The following is a 14,888-nucleotide window of genomic DNA, read 5'->3' as shown; positions in this document are numbered from 1 at the left end:
TGGTGTCACAACGAAAGCTAACTGCTATTCATTCGCTCAACCCATATAGACGTTATGAACTTTCGAACAATTGGAAGAAAGATTGTCGCAATTGGACGCAATTACGCGTAAGTTCTCCCCATCGATCCCTCAGTTGAAAAAGATTTCACTCACTTTGTCTCGTAGTGAACATGCCAAAGAATTGGGCAATCAAGTAAAGGAATTCTTGGAAACAACGTCTTTGAATGCTCTTCTCATCATATTTCATCTGATTGTAGGTTCCAACTGCACCATTCTACTTCCTGAAACCAACATCATCGTACCTGTCTGATGGAGAGAGCATTGAGATTCCAAAGGGTCAAATAGTGCATCACGAATGTAAGATGTTGCTGGAATTGCAATGGAAGCACGCCCTCAATTGATTGGCTCGTTGCATCTAGTGGAGCTTGGAGTCGTTGTTGGCAAAGGTGGACGGGACATTGCAAGTGCTAATGCCATGTCTCATGTTGCTGGTACGAGAAGACTGATCTACACATGATGAGAGGACGATCCTCACGCATGTTGTTGTAGGATATGTGCTTGCTCTCGATATGACTTGCCGTTCGCTACAGGTTCGCATGTAGCAAGCTATGGTCGCTGTATATGTCAACCTCTATAAAGTATTTGGAATCATAGGACGAAGCAAAGAAGCAAGCTCGACCATGGTCAATGTCGAAGGGATTCGATACCTTCACGCCGATTGGGTATGACGCATGCTGATATTTCAGCTATGATGACTGGGGTTAACGGTTTTTTAGCTCCTTCATACCAAAGGACAAAGTAAAGGATCCACATGCTCTGAAGCTGTGGCTCAAGGTGAGTTGAGCAGTTTTCACGTCGGTACGAATCAGTGCTGACCTACTCCCACCTTTGAAACAGGTTGATGACAAGATGAGACAAAACGGCACCACCGCAGACATGATCTTCAAGTATATACATTAACGAGCACAGTCACTACTGTCAGCTTACTCACAGTATGTCGCATAGGATTCCAGCATTGATTGAATACGTGTCTGCCTCTATGACACTGGAGGAGGGTGATTTGATTCTGACTGGAACACCATCAGGAGTAGGACCAGTCAAGCCTGGAGAGAAGCTAATTGGTGCATTGAGTGATGCTTCGGGGAGTGAACTCGCCAGCTTCAAATTTGGTGTGATTGCACGTCCTGGATCAGGAATATTTGGGTCTGGCAAGATATAATGATATAGAATACGTAATATAATTCGCGTTATAGGCGATATCTCTTGTGTTGCTTTCGAATCACTTACACACTCTTTGCACTTCACACTTTCAACCAAATCAGTCATACGACAATCCGCAGGCGAAGAGCATAATATAAGCAGAGTAGGATATAGGAGATATATAGAATGGCAGCCGAGGAACTAGGACAATATGAATTCCAATTGCAGCAAGTGGACGAAGCACTATCCAGAGACCCATCCAACTCGGAATTGCTCAAACTAAAGACATCGCTAGTCGAACTCATCCAGCTGGTCCATGCCACCGTAGGAATACCAGCCCAGCAACCATCTAATTCCCACACGACTCCCGACTCTCCTAAACTACAGCAACAATCATCATCGACATCAACATTAAACAAATCATCGACAACCCAATGGACGAGAGGACAGCGAGTCATGGCCAAATATCAAAAGGACGGGCTCTTTTATGAAGCAACTATAGACTCAATCCCTACTGAAAAGACTTTGACTTATAGAGTTGTCTTTACGGGTTATGGAAACTCGGAGCAAGTCAGGCCAAACGATATAAGAGAAGTACCGCCACTACCCTCTATACCTGCTTCTGCTCTTCTTAATACAGCTTCAGCATCATCAACTAATCCACAATCATCATCAACCGAATCCGAAGCTGCCACTAGGAAGCGAACCGCTTCTGAAAGTGTCTTTGGCCCTCCACCTTCTGTCGAACGGAAAAAGGCTAGAAAGGATGCTGCCGCTGCAGGTGCGAGTGGTGTAGCAAGTGGTATTGGAAATGCTGGTGGTCATAGTAGTAATAACAACTCGGTTACTCCTGCTTCTGGATCCGCTTCTTCAAAGGCTGCTGCCGTTGCTCAAAAGAAGAGGGCGCCGAAAGAAGAAGTCGTCAAACAAAAGGAGTGGTTGGCTTTTGCTTCTGGATCTGCAAAGAAGAGTAGTCTCAAGGTGGTGCCATTGAAACAGAAGAGTAAGCTTCTTGGGGAGGTTTTTTCCTGTCCAAGACGACTGCTAACAATCACTTCTTTTTTAGGTATGTTTGCAACACCTGATGATCCAACAGCAAAAGTCGGGGTCGTCGGTAGTGGTAAAGGAATGACTCAATTCCAGCAACGCGGGAAGGTAAAAACGTTCCGCAGTGTATCTCATATACAGCAATGTAAACTAACATGATCTTCTTTCTCTCTCTAGCACATATTTGATGCTTGATTGCTTTATACATTACACACACAGTGTCTCAGTCACTCCTTGTCTCCCAATTGTATAGATTTGCTCAACCGATAGTTTGCTCCAGATACTCAGCCACACACAGACACACTTATAAAGGATGAAAAGAGAAGATTTTGATTATTGAAAAGAGCACTTTTATTCGTCGTCTCACAAATTTGATTTTGAATTGTGTAGGATTACGCTTTTATTATAACAATATAAACTGGAGATTTCATTTCGCTGTTAGCTTGTCAGGTGTTTCAGCTGTTTTAGACGTTTGATCTCTTTTAGGTTTGCACTCTTTCTGTTTTCTCTGGACGACACCCCTCCTCCTACGAGTGGTGTGAGCTCTCTTGTAACTCCCTTGTAACGGGCAGTGCTTCATTAGATTTGATCTCTCTTTTTCTTTGTGACAATTCTGGCTTTATTGAACTGAAAAGAAGAAAGCACAACTACAGTCTCTCTTTCTACGAGCCATTTATCGCTTGATATTGGAATGGCTTTGAACGTGATAGTGTTGAAGTATCGTATACGACGACTGGTGTATTTGGTAGTACAATCCAGGTTCGTCATGCAGCGTTTACTTTTGAGATTACTCCATGCATCCATAATGTAGTCGCAATCGAAGATTCAAAGGAAACGTCTTAGGCCCTTATTGGTATTCTCATGTTTAATCAACATTTTATGTTTTGCCTTTAGAATAAAGCAACCGGTTCTGGCCTTTTACTTTTTACGTAGCAGGTGTTTAACTTTGTCGTTGGCATTCGGGCGCCTCTCGTCATGCTGCTCGATACTCTTCACGATCGGAAGTTTTTCCATTCCCAATCACATGCTGAATCAGTCAAGAAAATCAACCTCCCGTGCAAAAGTCTCCGTTTCGGAATCGCACCCCTGAAATGACCCACAACATACCTTGTGTTGCCTTCAATTGCAACTTAAAATCATTCAGGACCTGTTTCCGTTGGTTTGAAAATGGTACTTACACGATTATTTTAATTTTGATTGCTTCCGATATTTTGTCCAAATATTGGCGATCTAACCTTTTCTCTTTTGATCTGTCGTGTAGTCCACAAACCATATTTCTATGGCACGCACAGACAAGTGAGTACAACCTTTGATTTTGAGGAACTTTAGACGGGTAATCATCGATTTGTCCTCTCTCTCCCTTTCGCCGTTAGAGATTCGACAATGTCGACCAAGGACAAGAAGAAGGACACGAGGAGATGCGATATTCCAATATGGGTTTTACTCGTTGGGCAAACGGTTTTCGTCGCCGTCTTGGTTGGAACCATCATTGGAGTTGTGCTATATCAAGCGACGTTCTTGTCATTGAATTCGTTTGCTGATTCGCTACGAGCGAATTTGATGAATACGGTTCTTACATCGGGTAAGATTTCTGGTAGAAGCTCGGGGGTTTTTGGTGTCGTCACAAAGAGCAGCTGATGAAGCTTTACACCCACACATTATGGCTGTCTCTTATATTTCTCTCTCATCAAAACAGTCAACACATCCATCGTCACGATTGAAAATATGCTCACATCAGTATCTGGAAACCCTCTTGCCTTCCAGTTTGCAAATCAAGACTCCTCCGTCATCACCAATGGAGTCAGTTCCCTTGTGATGACCAGTGCTTCCATGGTGCCCGCATTACTCTCTCTCCAGAAATCTGTATGTGCGCCCTTTATAGCTTGTCAGGGGATTGGAATGACTTTGGGTGATAATGTGCAAGTTGCTTATTCGCGGGCTGGACTATGTAAGAGTCATTTCGGTCGTCATTTTGTGGGGTTTCAGCTGACTTCTTGTGTCTTGTATCTAGTTGCAATTCAGGATTCGACATCTGTTGTAAATGGAGTGCAAATGATGAAACTCTATTACCCAGTCTTTGATGCCAGTTATTCTGCCATCATTGTAAGTTCTGAAATGGATGCGTGGCGTCTTAGAATAAACACACGAGTATTTGGATAACACAAAGACACGTTTTTGCTATAGAGTGGAGCAACCTACTTCGGCCTCCAACCGCAATCAATCAACGAAACACTTTACATGTTGGCGACTGGTGAAGTCGTCACTGATCCAGTAGTGCCGATTTGGGGATCTTCTCTTCGAACTCCCATACTGACTGCCGCATCGAATTACACGCAATACCAACTATGGATTGCGATGAATCTCCCAATGTATTATGGAATGGGTTTCCATCGTGCTAATTTGTCTCAACGATCTGTTGCTTCAGCTTGGGTTGGATTCTCGCTCAACTCGTTGGAAAGCGTCTTGGCTGGAATCAAGATTACGCCTAATTCGTTGATTTATATGATGGAGACTTCAGGGCTTATGGGTATGTCAACAGTACAAAAGAGCTAGTGATATGCAATTTCAGCTGCTGATTTTTTTTTCTCCTCTCAAATCAACATAGTGTCAGCTAGCGTTGTCAACATTACCCAGATTAATTACAGCCCTTCATGTTACAATGCAGTCAACTCTCCAAACCCTATCGTCTCTGAAACCGCTGCCAACTTGCTATCAACTTTTGGCGCCTTTAGCAACATCCCCGTCACCGGTGTCTCCTCTTTCCTAGCAGGACAAACCGACACACTCTATATTAACGTACAATGGTACAATCGAACCGGTCTAAGCTGGCTTGTAGTCACAGTCATTCCAAGAGCGGACATTTGGTCTTCTGTCGATGTGGCCAACCGAAATGCTATTATTGCAACTGTCGTCTCTGGTGCTGGAGCTCTGGTTTTGTGTTTCATTTTTGCTCTGTCTGTGACGAGGCCATTGCATGTCCTTGAACGGGTCATGGCTCAAGCTCGAGAGTTTGACTTTTCAGGACTCAAGGCAGGATACTTGGACCAAAAGTCCATGTTTACTGAAATATCCAGTATGCAGAAAACGTTTCAGATGATGTTGCAGGTAAACAGTACCGACAAGAAATTTAGTCAATATAACCCTCACTCTCCCGCTTCCCTTTACGTAGAAATTCGCAGCCGCTCTTGACGAGAATCGTCGTCTTATGAGGGGGACTTTTGCTCGCTCGCTTACTACAGTAACCAAAGAACCTTCACAAGCCGGGCCCAGTTCACCGATCGTAGGTGGTACCATCGAAGCTGCTTCACCGGTTACAGCTACAATTGTGGGCACAACAAGAAGTTTGTCTAGCCAAGAACAGGTGTAAACTCTCTCTTTTCCGTTTCCTGTACATCTCCTCTTTCTGTGCAGTACCATGTAGTTTCAGTCATTGCCACACATTTTAGAACCAATACATTTGTGCATATATACCATTGATCTGTGTTTTCATGAACAATGTGAGCTAGCATACGAAATGGGTTAGCACAGCGATTGTTGCATTAAAACGAGACGTTTCGTAGTCTTATTTATTTTGATGTACCCTTATACCTTTATTCTAGCTATTTGACGCTAAATACAACTGATACCTATACAGCATTCCTCAGCATACCAATCCTCCTAATCGTCGTCATTGGTTCTTTCTGGTTCATCAAAGTAGACCTGGTTGTCAATATCCTTCAACAAAGTGCCATTCTGCCTCACTTTTACGTCACACGGTCTGAGAAGTTGATGAAATCCTTCCCAGAAGACCCTATACTTGTCCTTAATGTGTGGCAAGTCCTTCAGAGGAAAACCTCTGGCTTCCAACGTAGTTTTGTAGCCAATTGATAAACGGAGCGGGGTGACTTTGAAGGTCGTTTCATAGCTCCTTTGAGGATGGTGTTTGCTGAGATTGATGGATCCTTTTGGGTGAGGTTTATTCTTCTGAGAGACACCATGGCGGATATGAGTTCAACCAACACCAGATCCGGAATCGCAAAGTTATCCAATGTCAAGCATCGGAGCTTGGAGCAATACCTAACTATCAGATCAACATCAGACACATCGTCTGTGTATCCCAAGAGTCGAAGCATTTTCAACTGGTGGCCATTCGTTGTCAAGTACAATTCAAATCCACCTTGATTAGCATCTGCCACAGACATATCTACATTATTGAGACGACTAAAGGGCATATGAAATACCTGGCGTTCCATATGTATTAGAAGCACCTGTGGTGGATTGGGCTCTTCAATCAAATGATTAAGGTTTGGCTGGGCACAACGAGGGTGGACGAGTGATCTCTTTCAAAGTGCTGTGATTGGATTCTACTATATTTCAGATAGCCTTTGGATCAATGTTGCTTGTCCTATCGATGGACAGAGATTCAACTTGGCCTTTGCCTTGCGCAGCTTCAGTCATGTGGCATTCTTTCATAGTGACGTTTCTGAGAGATAGTTTCCGTAAATATTTATAGGCGCTCAATCTCGTATCAATCACGTCACTTATATCAACTCTTTCTAATATTAGCTCCCTGAGGGTTGGTTTGCTGTTTGCTTCCAATGCTGCCATTAATTTTCCACCATATGTATGTGGCAGGTAACCTCCGACCACACTAAAGCTGTCGAATCGTTGTTGTGCCATAAAGTCAGTTACACCACCGCGCCTATAGACGCCCTTAGAGGTTAACGATAAGTGCTTGATGCTGGCAACTTTGCAGCGAATTCTTCAAACTCAGGGGAGTCGAATGTTTGGAGGGGCAGCTCGACCGTATTTAAGGTGCTCGGAAGCAAGCGGGTGCCCGGAAGCAAGCGTACGAGAGGCTGATAACTAGGGATTTGGGCAAACTGGATACAAGTTGCCTGACTACAAGCCATTACTAACTGCTCTGCTTTTTCCATGAGACGTACTGCGACTGCTTTTTCAATGTCTTCAGGGAGATCTGGATTACGACTCAAGTCAGAAGCAATTTCCTGTACAAAGAGTCTGTGTCAAGCTGAATACAGTCCATTCAGGTCAAGGATCTTTACATTGGCTAATGCGTTTTGACTGAATCCTGCTGTTGGTAGTTGCATATTTCGCAGTATTTTCACAATGCATATGTGCATCTTCTTCCTGTATCTCCAATACTACCAGTCGTGGCAAGGTAATTAGCGCAAACCAACGAAATTCAAGGGTTGGTTACATACATTGCTGATCTCGCAGTACAGGTATTTCACTGCAAGAATATTCATATCTTTAGTTGTTCTCGCAAGAGTTCCTAGTGAGCTTTTGGCAGCCTTGGACAAGATGGTATCCCAGATCTCGTATGGGAGGTGATGGTCTATAGAAGCAAAGAAAAGCATCAACTCTTTGAAATCAGTTGAAATAAATAGTACAACGCCTGAGCAACATGCCTTCAGTGATGACTTGATGTTGGGCTGAATTGGTATTGTCCCCATTTGATGTCGATGATCGCCGTGAATTAAAGGAGGAAGTAAATATGAAATCAATCATGAACGTACCTGATTCTTTTATTGACAGCTGGCTCTCAGCTTGACGCCCCATGGTGGACTTTCTGCTCTTCATCCTTCAGATGTTCACTGTCGAAGAAGCCTGACAATCAATGAAGTTACGACTCGAGCTACTTATAGCTTCAACGACAAAATACACAAAATTCTTTGAGGTGGTCTTGACTCGGAGCTCTGCAGACGTCCTAATGTCATTTGAGGAACAACTACAACGAGGGCTGATCGTCGAGATAGTATTCTAAATTATATTGCATATTGCTACTATTGCTACTACAGGGTACTGGGTACTGTATATCTGACAAACGACTATGCGACGTGAATCTGTCTCAACAACGCAACTCCTTCTATTGATCTTCAAGCAACAGAACACTTGCTTCACCGATTAAGATGACACCACCTGTCTACTACGTCCAAAATGCAACAAACACCACAAACGACAACAGGACCACGAAGTACCTCGTGTTTTGACTCGAACGTCAAACACTCTTACAAAAGTATGCCATGAAGCTGTATCTACCAGACAGCATGGCGAATGGGGACGTCAACAAGTCAACAATACCTGGCATGAAGTAGCTTGCACCTTCCATATTCACTGCAATCACTCCTCACCAGTTGCGAGACAGCTTCCAAGACCAGCAGAAAGGAGACACAAATCCAAGACCAGTCAATTCCAATAGCATGCAAATAGAGAATCCAAATAAACTAGCAAACTGGTCTGTACGAGGAAGTGTGATTGCCACCAAACCCCTGTTTATACCCATCACATTTGACAATGCAATGAAAAACATTAATGAAGAATAGCTGTTCAGGTTCCCTTTTTAGCAATATTGAATGGCTTGTTGCCTTCATAGGTACAACAAGCCACTCCTCCCAAGTACACTATGATGCGGATTCAGAATCATCAAATCTCGCCTAAGCAAGACTGAGTTCCGAGTAGCCCACATCCAGAGTATACTGGGAGAGCACTGACAAAATGTTTCAAGCACTGTAGGGCATCAAGGGCCGTGTACAGACAGCCCTTGAACCAATGCGAGAGGTGTCAACGTCCATCCTTGTCCGTAGGAACACGTGAAGTGCTGGCGCATCTGTTGTGAAATTATAGGTTAGACATTCGAAAGATGGTCGATTAATTCAATTACTAGGTGGATTCATTTCACATTCCTCCTCCCTCCCACCACCTCGTTCGTCATAAACCAACAACCCACACATAGAATGTTTGATGACTTACGATTATGCAGTCCATCCTTTAAATCACTAAAAGCAGAATGGCACTAGCCAATACACTCCATTTATAGGCCGAGTTCCCAGGGTTGATTTGTTGCATTAGATGGTCAACGATTGCAGGGCCAGCATTTATTATTCTCCAAAGGGCATTTGATGAGATTTGAATAAAATCGCATAGACTGCCCTCGCGGTACAGCTAGCCATTCAAATCTAGATGACGATGATGCGATGTAGCTCTGGCTGAATGTCCGTTGAGTGATTACCTCAGCCCAGAGTCTCCAATATGGTAAATGTTGTTGACGTTTAGTGCCGAAAATCAGAAATCATGAGGAGAATCGTTTCAGCTTGACACATTGTAGGGCTAAGACAGCTAAGACTCACGTGATGTTTCATAATTTGAATCCACTGGCCTCGTTTCTTGACAAGAAACACGTCCACCACAGAGAAAACTGTACAAGTCGCAAGTTGCAATGCAAGCATCTTTGAATTTGTAGGCACAACTCTTGTACCAATACAATTCATTGATCGGACCTCCTCGATACTTTCAAGCACGATCAGCCTCTAATTTACTTCGTAATCAGCACTACCTGCCCTCCTGATCACTTCTCAAAACATCCATTTCCCAAATCGTGATGAGCATAAGGACCAAAACGCTCTCCTTGATACAGTCTTCTTGCATTTGTATCAGATTGCATCCAAAACTTCCTCTAACAACCTCTCTGCCTCGATATCTCAACACGCAACACGCTCCAATGGCTACCAACGAGTAAGGTTTTTTGAAATTGTTCTTATGGTGTCAAGCAACGGTCGTATCTAACCGGAAATCCTTGTTTTCGTGTATGATAGTCGAAGGATTCGGATCTATACACGTACTGGAGATAAAGGTGGGACTCTCAGATTCGATTCAACATCGACTTCTCGGATGTCAGCTCACTTTTTTTCGCGCTACCTGGAATTTTAGGCACATCAGCGTTATATACTGGTGAACGTAGGCCTAAAGATGATGACATCTTTGAAGCTTTGGGATCAACCGATGAACTCAACAGCCACCTTGGGTAAGCAAAAAATGTGATGTCGTCACTATTGTCACTGTACCAAGCTACTTGTCACTGATCTGGCTCTCAACCATTCTGATCTCCATCCATGTTACTAGACTGGCTCGCGAATTCTGTGAAGAAGCCAACAATGGATTGGTCGAGAAGCTTGAAAAGGTAGGCACCAGTGGTTTTGAACCAAAGTCTGTCAAGTCCAACTCAAATCGCACGTATCTGACTCTTGCATACTCAAGGTACAATGTCTACTACAAGATATCGGATCCAACATCGCAACCCCACGATCAACTGAAAACGACCTGAAAAAAGGTATGATTTCCAAAACATGCTTGTACTGGGTTTTTTTTGCATCACTCTCTACGACACTCACAACCACTCTTTCGCGAAACAGAAAAAACTCGCTTCGACGTAGACGCATCCCTCGTAACAGAACTAGAATCCTGGATTGACGAACTAGACGATACACTACCACCACTCCGAAACTTCATCCTACCCTCAGGTGGACGAGCAGCATCTGCAATCCACGTTGCTCGAAGCGTTTGTCGAAGAGCTGAACGTCGTGTGGTGCCATTGGTTGTGGTTGGTGCTGCAGATGATAGCGTGAGCAAGTATTTGAATCGCTTGAGTGATTTCTTGTTTACTGCTGCAAGGTATGCGGCCATGAAGGATGGGAAGACGGAGGCTATTTATCGTCAACAGTACAAGAATTGAGGAAATGGGTCATGAGAGAGGGACTTGTGTGTGTCGTTGTTGTAGAATAGAACTTCAAACGAATATTCTCATCCATGAACTCTGAAAGCACCTGTTGCGTGCAGCTTCAGATGTTGACTGGCGCTATTTTTCACTGATCGCTGAACAAGACACTTTGATTTATGTGTGCAATGTGTGGGGGTATATTTATTAGGTACTTCGCGTTACATTGCAGCCTCACTGCAAGCACACCTTCATCCCCTCGCCTAATACGACTAGAAATTATATACAGCAAACAGTTACATGATACGATACTATGGATTTAATTTTTTTTGTGTGTGAGATAAATTTAGTCCTTTTTTGTGATAAAATTACATCAAACTGTCCGTTATTTTGCCGTGTGTGCTCTTTTGTAATATATAGCCAGTTTTTTCAGACAACCAATATAACGACAGCATCAAGGTACCTAAGTCACCATCCATAAGGTTCGGATACGGTAGTAGGATAGACAGATTGATACATTCCTGCGTGATCTGATGATGATTGTTGTTGTGATGATGGTGTATACGGTGACTGATCTGGATTTGCTAATGATTGATTCAGGTGATGTTCATACAATTGTGTTTGTGGTAGTTGCTGTTGATGTGCAGACGAGTCCTGCTCTGTGCTTTTATGAGGTTGCAATGAAGAATTTGATGATGTAGAGGACGGCGATGAAGATCTTGAAGATCCAGTTGGCTGCTGCTGTTGTTGTGGTTGTTGAGCTCCATATACAGATGTTCGTTCACGTTGAGGAGTTGATATTCTTCGACCCATAGAGTTTTCATCTATTGATCTCCTTCCATCTTGTTGCTGTTGTTGTAGATCATTCAACAGGTACGATGGAGTCCCCATACCGCCATTGTGATGAGAGTTTCCTGGATTACCATTGGGCATACTGGGAGAGGACATTCGAGCGTTTCTGGCTCGTTCACTTCCTATCGCAAAAGTATCCATCCTACTCGTTGCAGACGCATCCATCCTAGCCGGCAAGGGATCTGATGTTTTCCTGTAGCGCATACGACCGACGTGTAGATTATCATTATAAGATGGCATGTTTCTGTGATGGCCATAGACAATCTCTCGTTCAACGAAGTCATAATCTGGATATTCTGATCGTAGCGGGCTTGAAGATGCTGAGGAGGGATTGCTAGGAGCAGACCATCTATTGGTATCCATATTGTAAGCGGACGAAGCTCCGAATGAGCCTTTTCGTGGCATAGAGTGAGAGTGATGAGTAGGATACAAGTATTGCTGATATTTATATGCTGTCATATCGGGTCGATCATGAGTGCTCATAGTATCCAATTCAGCAGCCAAGTCGACCAATATAGAATCACCTGAATTATTAGCTTCAAGATGATCATCATCCTCTTCACCATCGTCATGTACAATCACTTCACCCAACCCATCATCTGCTTCTTCTGGAGGTGTCCTCAATTGATATTGACGCCTGTAGAGATGGTTGAGTGATGATGCTGAGTGTGCTCGATGTATTGTATGTGTCGGACTACGATATGAATACAAGTCGTATGGTGGTGGTGTAGTATATCCATTTGAGGCGAGCTCATATGATATATATGGTTGACGAGGTAGAAATCGTGGTGGAGCAGAATATGAGGCTGGCACTGGGTTCATTGATGGAGAGTATGGTGGGTATGCTGTTCTTGGTGTTTGACCTGCAAGACCACCTGGAACAGGACGACCGCCATCCATTTGAGGGGCCATTGGTATTCTTTGTTCTTTGAATACTTTGGCTAAAAAATGATATCATATTCGTTAGTGTCCTGCATAGTCAAGATGCATGCGCCATGATGATGTCAGTGACTCGAACAAAACTCCAATGCATACCAAAGGATACGACCAGATTCGTAGAGCATCGTAACTCTTTTCTGGCTCGAGCAGCTATTTAAAAGTCAGAGATATGAGTTATTGATGATCAAGCTTGATTGCCAAGTCATCAAATGATTAATTGTACCTGCTTCATGAGTCAAGAAGTGGCAGTAACTGTACTTTTCATGGAATGTAGCACGCACAAATCTAGAAGGTGATCTCGAATATCAGTAATATGATCACCAGAAATCATGATTGCGTCTAGTTACCCGTCAAAGAGCTGAAATATTTTGGTCATTTCGACTTGAGTCCATCCAGAGGGCATGTGTGTAATATGTAGTACTGCACATGGACCATCATTGTCATCTTGCGGTTGTGGATATGGAATAGTGTATCGATGCTTTGCTGCCTATAAAGTGCGAGAGAAGATTTGCTCATGAGCCTCAAACCCCCGTGATGAATTCATTGACACAGGACCAGAAATACGAATACTTACTTCATAAGTGATGACTCCAACAGGACGAGGTTTGCATAATGCGAGAGCAGCGAATACAGGAGTCTCAAATCGGACAAACAAGTATGATTCATATAATCCTACCAACTCAAAGCCAGCTAGACCACGAAATGTAACATACTAGTATGAAAGATGATGAAAATTATGAGAATATTATCATGGTTTGATTAATCAATAATGGAAAGTTGCTGGATTGTGGATGGTTTCCTTTTTGATACAAGACTCCGCCAAGCACCAACAACTCGACTATCAGTTTCCCATCATCCCCAGCCACGTAATGCTGAAGAAGATGATTTAATCGAGATAATGATGATGGCAGGTATGAGGAGTAAGCCTCCTTCATCGAGGATCTACTCGTTTGAGGCCCCGTTCCGACCCCACCACACACAATTTAACAAATTTTGAGATGCAAAAACAAGTTTACGAAAGCAATGTATACGAAACAGTGGCATCAAAGCGACACAGATGCATTGCATGCATGCATATCCACATGAATCCATTCAGTTTACATCATGAAAGCCCCTCCCGGTTGATGCATTCCATCTTGAAAAACACAATCAAGCGAAAAAGTTCTTGAAACTTACCAAGTCGCCTCTGTCCGTGAGCCTCGGGTCGTAGGTTACGTGCAGAGTATTGGTAGCCACAGAGGGCGCAACTGTCATGGCTGCTTTCCTCTTGCTTTTGTTTGAGTTTTTCACCTACCAAGTCTTTCAGGCTTTACAGTTCTAGTCTCGGTGGGCAAGTGAGTTGGCTATGACCAACGTTATTCACAATGGAAGACGACGATTACTCTGGTTCCTATACGTGCCAATGACTTGTAATCTGACTACCAACTCCTTTTTTTCAAACCAATAATGAGGTGGCGTTGAAATTTGGGGCGATGAGGGATCCATAAACTTTTATTTCTCCTGGCCAGATCTGACAAGTAGGACGTGTTATGACAATAGATCTATATCCATGAAGGTCAAAGACACGTGATTGAACCGTCTTGGAATTCTTTGGAGGTGTGTTGCTTCTTCCTGATGTCTAATCTTGCTATTGACATGTGAAGACACCGCCTTTTTATGGTGATGATCAAAGCGACTTGAACTTCTCACTCTTACGAGTTCCCAATCATCAGAAAATCATTCTCAAGTCATGAATCTACTCGTCAAAGCTCCGCTGGTCGGAAGTTTGTCATTGGTTTGGACAAAGCGGCGTATGAGCTCCAGCAACAGACCTTCAAAATGAACTCGCTATAAGGTACAGGTATTTCCTGTCATCTCGGAATCAAGATGGAATCTCACAATTAGATGGAACTTGGAACTTCACGGTGCTTCGGTCATCCAAAATCCGACAACTGGCATTGGAGACGAGTGCAGCAACAGATCTGCAAGAGAAAGACCTATCCTCAGCATGTTGTAGCATTGATAGATTAAAAAGAGCTGCTTTTGACGTTCATAACGTTCTTGCCTGTCTTATGCAAGTGTTGGTTACTTCTCGGATGCATGGGCTTTTACCACCTAGCTGCAATTCAGAGTCGGATAAAAAGTTTGGTATTCGCGTTGTTCTTTGAAAAGCGTTTCTATGTGTTCGACACTTTCAAGGTTGTGTTTTTCTCGAATGTTAAAGGTTGGTTTTCTTTGCCGCAAGTTGATGTCCTCGTTGAAGCAGTCTCCAATAATGAAGCAGTACTCTTAACGTTTTCACTACCCAATTTAGACGCTCTCTGCTACAGCGATCGGATGGGGAGTTCATGTCAGTTGTTGTCCGAAACTCAGAGAG

The 14,888-nt window shown here is 43.4% G+C and overlaps 4 protein-coding genes across 4 annotated transcripts; 3 read left to right on the top strand and 1 right to left on the bottom strand.

Moving 5' to 3' along the window:
- Positions 1-54: 54 nt before the first annotated feature.
- Positions 55-1,219, top strand: SmJEL517_g01627 (uncharacterized protein; the record flags this gene model as incomplete). The annotated part of the gene is made up of 9 exons (XM_031167555.1): positions 55-107; positions 166-193; positions 258-357; positions 420-491; positions 550-590; positions 655-722; positions 777-834; positions 898-947; positions 1,006-1,219. 9 exons carry the CDS (start codon positions 55-57, stop codon positions 1,217-1,219), a joined length of 684 nt encoding a protein of 227 aa, XP_031026457.1.
- Positions 1,220-1,386: 167 nt separating this feature from the next.
- SmJEL517_g01626 (uncharacterized protein) lies at positions 1,387-2,442 on the top strand (the record flags this gene model as incomplete). Its single annotated transcript, XM_031167554.1, has 3 exons — positions 1,387-2,203; positions 2,267-2,355; positions 2,425-2,442. 3 exons carry the CDS (start codon positions 1,387-1,389, stop codon positions 2,440-2,442), a joined length of 924 nt encoding a protein of 307 aa, XP_031026620.1.
- A 7,306-nt stretch (positions 2,443-9,748) lies between these two features.
- SmJEL517_g01625 (cob(I)yrinic acid a,c-diamide adenosyltransferase) lies at positions 9,749-10,759 on the top strand (the record flags this gene model as incomplete). The annotated part of the gene is made up of 6 exons (XM_031167553.1): positions 9,749-9,762; positions 9,843-9,880; positions 9,958-10,051; positions 10,150-10,207; positions 10,285-10,357; positions 10,461-10,759. 6 exons carry the CDS (start codon positions 9,749-9,751, stop codon positions 10,757-10,759), a joined length of 576 nt encoding a protein of 191 aa, XP_031026619.1.
- Positions 10,760-11,209: 450 nt separating this feature from the next.
- Positions 11,210-13,786, bottom strand: SmJEL517_g01624 (uncharacterized protein; the record flags this gene model as incomplete). Its single annotated transcript, XM_031167552.1, has 6 exons — positions 11,210-12,534; positions 12,629-12,682; positions 12,756-12,817; positions 12,880-13,019; positions 13,107-13,244; positions 13,709-13,786. 6 exons carry the CDS (start codon positions 13,784-13,786, stop codon positions 11,210-11,212), a joined length of 1,797 nt encoding a protein of 598 aa, XP_031026618.1.
- Between the last annotated feature and the right edge of the window lie 1,102 nt (positions 13,787-14,888).

This window comes from Synchytrium microbalum (assembly GCF_006535985.1).
Source record: "Synchytrium microbalum strain JEL517 chromosome Unknown SmJEL517_scf0005, whole genome shotgun sequence".
In the NCBI taxonomy this organism is placed as follows: Eukaryota; Fungi; Chytridiomycota; class Chytridiomycetes; order Synchytriales; family Synchytriaceae; genus Synchytrium; species Synchytrium microbalum.
The sequence above is the reverse complement of the archived record's forward strand: the minus strand, read 5'-3'. Positions and strand labels throughout refer to the sequence as shown.